This window comes from Colobus angolensis, unplaced genomic scaffold, assembly GCF_000951035.1.
Source record: "Colobus angolensis palliatus isolate OR3802 unplaced genomic scaffold, Cang.pa_1.0 Scaffold254, whole genome shotgun sequence".
Lineage (NCBI taxonomy): Eukaryota > Metazoa > Chordata > Mammalia > Primates > Cercopithecidae > Colobus > Colobus angolensis.
Genome location: NW_012115755.1, coordinates 1,636,226 through 1,648,297, shown reverse-complemented (window position 1 = coordinate 1,648,297; position 12,072 = coordinate 1,636,226). Strand labels below are relative to the sequence as shown.

Below are 12,072 nucleotides of genomic sequence, written 5' to 3'. Positions count from 1 at the left end.
TTCCTTCCCTTCCTTCCCTTCCTTCCCTTCCCTCCCTTCCCTTCCTTCCCTTCCTTCCTTTCTTTCTTAGAGCTCAATAAAAGCCTTGTCACCCCTGAGTTTTTCAAAGGAAGAGACAGGTTAAGTATTTATTGCTATTGTATTTTAGTCCTTTGGTAGTTTGGTTAAGTCTTATTTTTCATAATGACTATATTCCATATTGTACAACTTTCCTTTTGACTGAAAACTCATCTATTCCTGATTTTTAAGTGTATTTCATCATTTACCTGAATGGTAGCGAGATTCATAGAGAGATACCTAACTTGTTTAGGTTATTTATATCTTATTAGGAAACCTTGAAAACTTCAGCTGATAGCTTTATGTCTAGTGGAAGAAGCCTCACAGCCCAGGCACTTCCTCAGAAGTCTGCCTAAGGCAGCAGTAGCTGCTTTTTCGGTGATCTTCTGTGCATGTATGTTTAATGAGTTGGTATTTGCACCAACTCTACCATTACTCAATGAAAATAATTTTTGAATCAGTGAGAATAATCTTTCCTTATATAGTCCCTATTCATTACATTTCTGAAAAGATAATCCTGTAGCCAGATATAAAAACCATAGTGGCAGATTTGTAGCAAAAAGAATCTTTATAAGCTTCCCTTTAGATGGCCTACGTTATGGCTTGGTTTTTCTCAAAGATCATGGACTGCAGTGTTTATCTCAACTCAGTATTTCCTTTAAAAATTGGACTTTTCTCTATATTTTTCTTTCCCCCTACACAAAATTTTCGATTGTTTTTCTGAAATCGTAATTCATTTGACTTACCAATTAATATTGATATAGGTCTTGCATTTTATGAAGTGCATTGCATGCATTATCTTGTTTAATTTTCTTTTTGTTTTTTTTTTTTTTTTTGAGGCGGAGTCTCGCTCTGTCGCCCGGACTGGAGTGCAGTGGCCGGATCTCAGCTCACTGCAAGCTCCGCCTCCCGGGTTTACGCCATTCTCCTGCCTCAGCCTCCGGAGTAGCTGGGACTGCAGGCGCCCGCCACCTCGCCCGGCTAGTTTTTTTGTATTTTTAGTAGAGACGGGGTTTCACCGTGTTAGCCAGGATGGTCTCGATCTCCTGACCTCGTGATCCGCCCGTCTCGGCCTCCCAAAGTGCTGGGATTACAGGCTTGAGCCACCTCGCCCGGCCACTTGTTTAATTTTCACGACACTCTGTGAGACAATTGTTAATACCCATTTTAAGATGAGGAAAGAGATTCAGAAGTCCCTTACCCAATCACAAAGTTAGTAAGTGATTTAGTTCGGATTTAAATACCAGTCTTCTGACTTTACAGGATGTGCCTATTTTACTGAAATTTGCTGGCTTATGGAAAATATTTTCTTGTTATTGTTAATTATTGAGAGAGAACGTTGAACAATTAATTTTTTTTAAAAAAGGAAGAGAAGCCAGTTCACCTGTGCCTGTATATTTAAGATACTATGTATTTCTTTGCAGTCTTCCCAAGGGATTGTTGAAGAAACTTCTGAAGAGGGAAACTCTGTGCCTGCTTCACAAAGGTGAGAGATTATATGTTGCTATGAATTCTCTCCTCTGATGGTTGCCAGCATAAGGGAGATGAACCATGTGAGTGAGACTGTACATGGACAGCTTGCCAGAGAACTTTTAGCGCTTTTATAAATGAAGACTAGGAGAAATTTTATTAGTATCTCTAAGTTCTCAGATGTGCATCTCATAGAAGCCCAGAATATTAAGAACTGGAAGAGATCCTAGAGGTCATCTTGTCCAGGCCAGCTATCTTGGCATAAATCTTATTTACATTAATTCCTGAAAAATGGTCACATCCTGCAATTCTTTTAACTAATTACACTAGTTTTCTATGCTAATTTGAAGGCTCTAGACTGATTTCTTTATAGTCCTTCTATTCTTAGCCCTTTTCTCTCTTTTCCCCAACTCTGCTTATGCTTATTTTGTCTGTATATCTAAACCTTGTATGTCTTTTACATTTACTCTTGAGACTTACATCCTCTTTGAAGTCTTCATATTATTCTGGCCACACAGAACCTGCATCACTCTCACTGTCTGTTCTGTGCCACTTTTAATCTGTTTGTGCCTCCTATCTCCTGTAAAGGATTGTATTTGCATTACCTCCTCCATTGTTCTTGCTGATTGATTGAGGGCTTACCTTCTAAGTCTTCTTACTTTAATAATAGACAGCAATTGATTAATTATAAACTGCACTATTAACTGGATCATGCTTCCAGTTACTTTCCACTTGCCCTTTTTATCTGGTAGTTGAGTTTGAAACTTTTCTCAAGAGTTTAACTTTGAACTGCATGACTGTGTTCTCCCATGTGAGAGTTGAAGCCCAATTGCCATTTGCTGTAGTCAAGGTGGTGGTCTTTCTTAGGCTTCTGGTTGATAGTACTTCGTATTCCTTCCTGGGCTAAAGAATATGGCTTTGGTTTGATTTTCCTGCTGTTAAGAAGTTTTGGAAGTGGTTTTAACAGAGTAGGCCTTCTACTCCCCGTAGGCTTCTCTGCTTTATTGTGGTGAGCCTTGTGCAGAGCAGATGTAGGTTTTAATAAATGATTATACACTTTGTCACCAGGAGAGAGTTGGAATCGCAGGCAATGTGGTTTGACTTCAAATTGATTAGCCCATTTTATAAATGTCAGAAAATTGTTTTGTGATGGACCCTTTGAATAGAGCAGTAATGTTACATGCAGAGTAAACTATGTCTGGCTTGGGTTTATAACAAATGCTATGAGATGTTTTATTTAGAGAGAAATCGCTTGTAGTTTTCTATCAGGAGTTAGTTATTTATCATGAGTTGAGTTGTAGCTATTCTCTTTGTGGTTCTTGGTTGATGTGAGGATTTTTGTTTTTAAGCACTCTTACATACTTGATCATGTTAATGATAAAGCCCTGTGAAGCATGAGGGGGCTAGCTCAGATGCTCAGATCAGCCATGTGTTCCTATGTCAGGCAGAGATTGCACATCATGAGCAGTCAGGGAAAACCAGAAGGTTGGATGAAGGAAGCCATTTATAATTAAGTTGTTGTTAGAAAAGAGATTCAATTTATGTGGGCAGAGTTTTGCTGTAGGGCAGTTTGGAATTGTATTTTATTTTTGTTGCATAGAAAGCAACATCTTGAGATAAAGAGGAAATTTAACTGCAAAAGGAGGAGAAAGTTAGTGTGTTGTCAGAAGAATCTCTGTGTCTTCTCTTGTGAGTTTACAAATCTCTAGCCTTCAGAAGGCTGAGATGGAGTCTGTAAAACACCTTTGACATCCTTACATTGGAGTGGAGTTTTTGTCTTCTGTGATATTCACAGATAGTTCTTACCCTTCGACCTTCCTTTGTGAAAAACTCCAAAAGGGAATTTGTTTTCATTCAGTGATTTCACTGGAACTGAAGTTTCAGTAAGTGTATTTATTTTCCATATTTCTGGCCTACAGTTTTCAGTACTGATTCCTTGCTTTCCTGTTGTGCTTTTGTGGCATTAGGCAGCAAGTATCTGTGATTACCTGTGGCTTTGTGAGTGACTCACCATTGCTTTTGGCTCTATGTTCTGATTTATTTTACTGGGAATTCATTTGGGATTTGGTTCTCTTTCAGTGTTGCTCCTTTGACCAGTAAGAGAAGCTTAGTCCTTATGCCAGAGAGTTCTGCAGAAGAAATCACTGTTTGTCCTGGTGAGTACCCCACTGTGATTTTACTGAATTTCTGATACCTATCTACCTTTTCATGCCTATTAATTTTCCTCTGACTCTTCAAAAAAACTACTCTCTGGAGGTTTATATGTAATTGATGCGTGTATGTACATATCTCCACACTCGTATACGTATATACATATAGGTGTTTTTAATGGCCATTGGCTTTTATTCTCAATCTTTTCTCTCCTTAGGGGTAATTTAGTTTTGAAATTAACATGACTTTTTTGTCTCCTTGATTGTGGACAGACCTCATCAGAGATGGCAGTGAAACATCAGGAATAGCACTTACTTAACTGTACATTCAGAGCCTTTTGTTACTTAATTTGTTTAAATTAATTTAAATTAAATTGTTTTAAATTATTCTGTCACCTAGCTTGGAGTGCGGTGGTGCAATCATAGTTCACTGCAGCCCTGAACTTAGGGGCTTAAGTAATTCTCCCTCCTTGGCCTCCCAAAGTGCTGGACTTCAGAGCTTTTTAGTAGTTAGCTTTTATATTGCCATTTGTTGGGGTCTTACTGCACAGGAGGTCCAGAAATTGAGTTTTGTGTATGTTCTGTCATTATTTTTAATCTTAGACCTAAGATGCTTAACCTTGTTAAGTGCTTTAGTGTGCTTTTTGTTAATTGTAAAAATTAAAAGATACGTACGTTGTTTTAGGCAGAAGAGATGCTTATTCAAAGTTGTACATGGATAGATTTAGATATACAAAATAATGTAAAGTGAACTAAGATACTTACCATCTGAGGGAATTCCTGAATCATTGTATAGTATGAAGCATTATTTTGTGATATGAACTACTACTTTGTAAGGAACTTGTTTTAGACTATATTTTCCGTTTTGGCTTTTCTGAAAAGATCATTAGCCTCATTCCTGTGAGATTGAGGGGCTTCCTACTGATGTTTAGCTTCGAACAGCAAGTATACAGATGTTGCGATAAGTCACGTCTAGTTTTTCTCAGGTCTCATATAGCCTATAAGGACTGGAGATAATCATAGTTTTCTTATTTTGTTTTTCTTCAATGTTTATCCACACAGACTCAAACTTAGTTTGCATGTAATCTAGGAAAGACCTATAAATATTTTTAAACATCTGGCGGTCTGTCATAAAGGTCTTTATTTATTTTAAAGATTGAACTGTGTTGGCTTTTTTTCTTTTTCTTTTTTTTTTTTTTGAGACAGAATCTTGCCGAGGCTAGAGTGCAGTGGCGCAATCATGACTCACCGACTGCAACCTTGAACTCCTTGGCTCAAATGATCCTCCCTCCTCAGCCTCCTGACTAGCTAGGACTACAGGCGTGTGCCACCACACCTAACTAATTTTTAAAATTATTATTATTATTATTATTTTTTAGTAGAGACGAGGTCTCGCTGTGTTTCTCAGGCTGGCCTTAAACTCCCGAGCTCAAGTAATCCTCCCGCTTTGGCTTCCTAAAGTGCTGGGGATTATAGGCATGAACCATTATGCTTAACCTATGTTGGTTTTTATTGAAAGTGGCTCCTTAATTCATTTGAAATGTATTTGGATTACTGCCTAGCAATACCTGCTAAGAGACTGCACTACTGAGTGCTCAGATTTTGGCAGGAGCACTCAAGAATGCTGTGCCACCTTTGTGAAAAGAAAGCTTCCCCCCTCTCTCTGGGACTACTGACTTCCTAGAAGGAAATCACTCAGTCTGTTTAGGATGATGGCGTGTGACATCACCATGGGATCTTGTAGGAGGAACCTGCAAATATATTGATCTTGGAAGGCTAGTTAATGAGAGGGAAAGCAGGTCCTTCATACTGAGGTTAGATAGCTTTTATGATCATGACTTGCTGTCATTAGCCTGCTAATTAAGTCCAACTGTTTGCTGACATAAACCACGTCTAAATGAAATTGCAAAAGGTATTCATTACATTAATGTTCCTTTTGCTAAGAAAGTATAACTACTTCACCATGAAGCCAAACTTCTGGGTTTCTTTTTAAATATATAATTTAGAAGTTATATATATAAATTGTCTGAAAAAATTTGTTCCAAATGGGTGAAACATATATTTAGTGTAGTAGTCTGTTACCTGTTCCTATTTACTTTTGTTTCATATTTCTGACAGTTCAGGAGTCTAATATTTAAGATTACAGTATCTTTTTAGTGTTACTCACTTAGTTGAAGAAGCAGGATTATAGCCTTATGCCCACATTTTGCATACTTCTAGCATTGCTTATTTCTGAGAAGCTAATGCCCTCTTAGTTGGACATTTCAGCCATTCACAGAAAGCGTAATTGAAGACTTTTTGTTATTGCAGTAATCTAAGCAGTGAATGGTTCTTATTTTTAAATATACTGAATGTCTTTTTGAAAATACCTTTAGGGAAAGTTGACAGAGAAGATTTTGAAGTTTATGTGCTGTAAGCCTTTTTCCAGTAAGGTGGGGTGTGTGTGTGTGTCCAGTTTTCAAAAAAATTGATGATGTATTAAAATATAGTTAATTCTGGAAATGTATTTAATCCTTTCTTAAAGATTCAGAAGATACATTAGAAACTTGCAGATGCTCTATTTGCCTAACACTGGCCATTTACTGTATTTGTGAGGCACAAAAGTGCCAGTTAGAGGTACAGCAGGTATAGTGTCAGATAACAGAGAACTTACTGGATTTGCATTCTGAGATAAATTTCTGGGTTTAGTTTGGGTTCCTGTAACAAAATATTCTAGACTGAGTGGGTTATAAGCAACATAAATTTATTTCTCACAGTTCTGGGGGCTGGAGAGTCCAAGATCAAGGAGTTGGCAGATTCAGTGTCTGGTGAGAGCCGTAGATAGCAGCCTCCTGCTGTGTCCTCACATGGTGGAAAGAGGGTGAGAGCTCTCTGGAGTCCCTTATAAAAGGGCATTAGTCCCATTCTTTTGAGGGAAGGTCCTATGCTCATGACCTGATTACCTTCCAAAGGTCCCTTTTCCTAATATTATCTATCACATTGGGGGTTGGGATTTCAACGTATGAAGTTGGGGAGGTACACCAACATTCAGTCTGTAACTATCGTTTCCAGATACATTGGTGGTTTTGAAAGATAATTACAATTTTTTTTGTTGTTGTTATATTAAGTGATACGTATCTACAGCAGAAGTTGGCAAACTTTTTTTTTTTTTTAAGACAGGGTCTCAGTCTGTAACTCAGGCTAGAGTGCAGTGGTGTGATCATAGCTCATTACAACCTTGAACTCCTGGCCTCAAGTGATTGTCCCGCCTCATCTTCCCAAAGCATTGGGATTGCAGGCATGAATGACTGTGTTCAGCCAAACTTTTTAAAAATAAAAGACTAGATAGGAAGTATTTTAGGCCCTATGGGCCATAGAGTCTGTTGAGACTATTTGGTTCTGGCATTTTAGTGCAAAAACAGCCATAGACAGTATATAGATGAATGAGCATGGCTGTGTTCTAATAAAACCTTACTTAGAAAAATAGGCAGCTGACAGGATTTGGCCCAAGAGCTGTATCTAGTTTTCTGGCCCCTGAACTAGACTACAAGGGACCCCGTCTTACATTTTCATATTACTGGTAGCTAGTATAAAGCCTGGGACTTGATGTTCAATTAATATTTGTTGAATTAATAGATGCTGCTTAAAGAATATATTAAAGAAAGGCTCATCTTTGTCTGGAATATATGTTCTATTTCTGGTCCCAATTTCTGTTTTTTCTTATCATCTCTTTAACCTCAGCACTAACATTGTCAGGTTCTTGTTTTCTGTCAAATCAATATACTTTAAAACTAGAATTACAGTGGAAATAAGCCAATCGATCAATTGATCAATGAATAAACAAATTGTGATATATCTATACAATGAAATGCTACTCAGCAGTAAAAAGTATGAACTATTGATATTATGTGACAACATGGGTCCATCTCAGACACATTATACTAAGTGAAAGAAGCTGGACGCAAAAGACCTGTGATTCTATTTATATGACATTCTAGAAAAGACAAAATTATAGAAACATAAAGTCAGCTGGTCATTGTAAAGAGTTCATTGCAGTGACCGGAGTGGTAGGAGATTGACTGTAGAGGGGTACAGAGAACTTTTTGGGGTGTTGGAAATGTTTTGTATCTTGATTATGGTAGAGGTTACATGGTATAAATGGTAGTATATAAAGGGTATACATTTGTCAAAACACATTAAACTGTATACTGAAAATTTATGAATTCTGTTATTTGTAAATTATGCCTCAATAAAGCTTTAAGAAGAAACAAACTAAATCTATTAATATATTGCCACCACAGTATTATGACATCCTAAACTTTAGGGGAAAATAGGCATGTTTGTTTTTTTAACTACGAAAATGCAAAGTGAAAATTAATGGGATTTTAACTTTTTTAAATTACAGAGACACAGCTAAGTTCCTCTGAAACTTTTGACCTTGAAAGAGAAGTCTCTCCAGGTAGCAGAGATATCTTGGATGGAGTCAGAATAATAATGACAGATAAGGAGGTGAATATTTTCCTATTTTTTCTCAGTGGTTTCTTTCTGTTGGCAGTCCTCTCTCTGATGCAATGTTGACATTGGCTGAAAAGATTTAGGTGGCAGGGGTTTTACTTTTGGGGGCACTTATGTCAGGGAGTTTTTTTTTTTTTGAGACGGAGTCTCGCTCTGTTGCCCAGGCTGGAGTGAGTGAAGTGGCACAATCTCCGCTCACTGCAAGCTCCACCTCCCAGGTTCATGTCATTCTCCTGCCTCAGCCTCCTGAGTAGCTGGGACTACAGGCGCCCACCAGCACGCCCAGCTAATTTTTTTGTATTTATAGTAGAGACGGGGTTTCACAGTGTTCGCCAGGTTGGTCTTGATCTCCTGACCTCATGATCCGCCTGCCTCAGCCTCCCAAAGTGCTGGGATTACAGGCGTGAGCCACCGTGCCTGGCCTGGGAGAGATTTTTATAGTTAAGATTAGTTCAGCATTGTTTCTAAAAATAACAGTAGTTACCATTTCTTGAGTACTTTTGTATGCATTATTATTTCTATTAGAGATAGGGAAACAGGGGCTTAGGATGTTTAATTTGCTCTAAATCATGCTACTAATAATGATAGAAATAGAATTTGAACACGGGTTTGAGTCCAAAGTTCTAGGGCATTTATTATTATGTACCAATAAGTAACAGAGACAAATGGTCTTGGAAAAAATTACTGTGTTTGTATTATGATGTATACATAACTTTCAGCCCTAATTTGATCAGAAATGCAAAGTCAAGATAGCTGTCTGATCTATTTGCGTCATTACCTTTCCTCACTTTACATATCTGGCAGTAACTATAAAACTGACTGATACAAAAGTTCATACTTCTGATTGAGATTCTCGGTGTGTATATTTTTCTTTTTCTTTTCTTTTTCTTTTTTCTCTTTTTTGGGATGGAGTTTCGCTCTGTTGTCCAGGCTGGAGTGCAGTGGCACAATCTCAGCTCACTGCAACCTCTGCTTCCCCGGTTCAAGTGGTTCTCCTGCCTGAGCCTCCCGAGTAGCTGGTATTATAGGCGCACGATGCCATGCTCAACTAATTTTTGTATATTTAGTAGAGAGGGTTTTGCCACATTGGCCAGGCTGGTATTAAACTCCTGACCTCAAGCGATCTGCCCACCTCAGCCTCCCAAAGTGCTGGGATTACAGGCGTGAGCCACCATGCTTGGTCCTTGGTGTGTATTTTTAATGTTGAGTCTAACAAAACAGTTTAACTACCTGGAATTCTTTTAAAAATTTTAAAATCTTAAAAATCTGTTGCTGTCACGAGCAGCCTGAGAGCCAAATTCCTCAGTAGAAATAAAGATTTTGGTTACATTGGTGTATACTTTCTTATCCTGTGCACCTTAAGAAAGGTTCCTTTTTGGCTGGGCGCAGTGGCTCATGCCTGTAATCCCAGCACTTTGGGAGGCTGAGGCAGGTGGATCACAAGGTCAAGAGATTGAGACCATCCTGGTCAGCATGGTGAAACCCTGTCTCTACTGAAAATACAAAAATTAGCTGGGTGTGGTGGTGCGTATCTGTAGTCTCAGCTACTCAGGAGGCTGAGGCAGGAGAAAGGCTTGAACCCGGGAGTTGGAGGTTGCAGTGAGCCAAGATCACGCCACTGCACTCCACAGCCTGGCTACGGAGCAAGACTCCATCTCAAAAAAAAAAAAAAAAAGAAAGGTTCCTTTTTATACTCTGGGATTTTTGTTTGTTTGTTTGTTTGTTTGTTTTTTTCCTCCTTGAGACAAAGTCTTGCTCTTGTATCCAAGGCTGGAGTGCAGTGGTACGATCTTGGCTCACCGCAATTTCCGCCTCGTGGGTTTAAGTGATTCTTGTGCCTCAGCCTCCCGAGTAGCTGGGATTACAGGTGCCCACCACCATGCCCAGCTAACTTTTGTATTTTAGTAGAGATGGGGTTTCACCATGTTGGCCAGGCTGGTCTCAAACTCCTGACCTCAGGTGATCCACCTGCCTAGGCCTCCCAAAGTGCTGGGATTACAGGCATGAGCCACCATGTCCAGCCTGGAATTTTTAAAAAACAGTTTTTACAGTAGAAGTTAGATCCTCTCCCTGGTCTCTGCACTGCAGGTAACTGGGTAAAAATTCTGCCTTCATGAATCATGCACACTGCCTGGTTCTCTGGAACGTGATCTGTCACAATGGACAGACCAAGATTCCCTGATGCCAGTGGTGGTAGGAAAGACGATGACACTCCCTGCTGCAGAATGACTGAGGACAGATCCTGCTTGATAATGTCAAAATGGCCTCTGGATAGTTTTCTCAGGAAGAAACAGAATCTTCTAAATGGGAATGAGGGAATGGAGTATTATTACCATAGTCATCCTAACATACAGAAGAAGCCCTTAGTTAAGGCTGATTTCATACCCGTCCATGACTGCAAACCAGACTATTCTTTGTTTGGGTCAAAGAGCATGAACCCTGTTTAGAATTTATGGTGAACATGTCTGTGCTACTACACATCAAATAGATGGAATCATGTAGCCTTTCTCCCATTGAATGTCCTCTTTTTGGTATTGCTGTTTGCTAAAGTCTGTGGATGTCCCTAAATAGTCTTAGAAGTTTTTGTTAAAATAAGTTAGAGATTTGAAATCATGTACTAGTTACAAGTCACTTATTAGACAGAATGGAACACTTTATGTGCACAAAGATAGTATAGTATAAAGGGTGTGGACTCTTGCCATTGGGATCTATGTAGGTCATTTGTCCTAAAATTTCTTGTTTACTGGAAGGTGGTATGGTGTAGTACAAGTAGCTTGAGCATTGCAATTAGAAGACATGGCTTTAAATCCCAACTCCACCATGTTTTGAATGTTGCGCAAATTAATCGTTTTATTCATTCACTAGGCAGCTATTTATAGTTTGTATACTTTGTGCCAGTCATTGTTTTAGACTCTTGGGATACAAAGATAAATAAGAAAAACAGTCCCTGCACTGAGGGTTCTGATAAGGGAGGAGACAGACATATACACAGATAATTATAATTATAATGTAGTCTGACAAAGGTAATGATAGATTCCTAGGGCATTAGGGAAGCACAGAAGATAAATGCCTTTCTGAATTTCAGTTCTTCATATGTAAAATGGAGGCAGAATACCTATTTTACTAGGTTGCTTTGCAGGTGAAATTAGATAAAGAATGTAAAACATGTAGCAGAGATTTGTCACAAGTAGAAGTATCATGTGGAAAGTCATATTATTTACTGCTTTGTAATATATTACTGTTTATTTATATTAGTTTACTAATGACAGAGAATTGCTCAATATTATTTGAGGTATTTGGAAATACCCATGGCACAACTGTATGTAGTCCCTCTTGATTTCTGACAATAGTCAGCTATTGATTTCTGACAATAGTCAGGAAATAGTATTTTCTGAGTATCTTGCCTGAGAGTTTCCCTTTGTTGGAGTCTTAAATATTCTCTTCTCAGAAGAGCTAACAGAAGTTATTCAGAGTCCTCCAGAGCTAGTTTAGTCAGTCAATTTTTAAGTAAACTATGTTAAGAGTTGTGTGGTAGGAAGGGGAAGATCCAGAACAAGGAGGTTTCTAAGCTACACATAATTGGGTAGGGGAGGGATGGAGAGTTTGGTGATTTGCAGGACATGCTTTTGTTTTCACTGGGTTCATTTCTTAGAGTGAGGTGTGTGTGTGTGTTTTTTTTTTTATGAAGTCTGAAGTTAAGGACCAACAACCTTTAAGATGTCAATATTCAGTATCTAAGTACCTCTTTTAAAAAATAGTTGTGGCCGGGCGCGGTGGCTCACGCCTGTAATTCCAGTACTTTGGGAGGCCGAGGCGGGCAGATCACGAGGTCAGGAGATTGAGACCATCTTGGCTAACACGGTGAAACCCCGTCTCTACTAAAAATACAAAAAATTAGCCG

The 12,072-nt window shown here is 38.7% G+C and overlaps 1 protein-coding gene across 4 annotated transcripts in view; it reads left to right on the top strand.

The window, feature by feature from the left end:
- UIMC1 (ubiquitin interaction motif containing 1) overlaps nucleotides 1-12,072 on the top strand; it is a 128,047-nt gene that overhangs the window by 72,138 nt on the left and 43,837 nt on the right. For all 4 annotated transcript variants that reach the window (XM_011946857.1, XM_011946854.1, XM_011946856.1 and 1 more), the window contains 3 exons: nucleotides 1,482-1,543; nucleotides 3,607-3,683; nucleotides 8,062-8,165. In XM_011946857.1, the coding sequence (XP_011802247.1) occupies nucleotides 1,482-1,543; nucleotides 3,607-3,683; nucleotides 8,062-8,165 (243 nt within the window). The remainder of the gene's footprint in view (nucleotides 1-1,481; nucleotides 1,544-3,606; nucleotides 3,684-8,061; nucleotides 8,166-12,072) is intronic.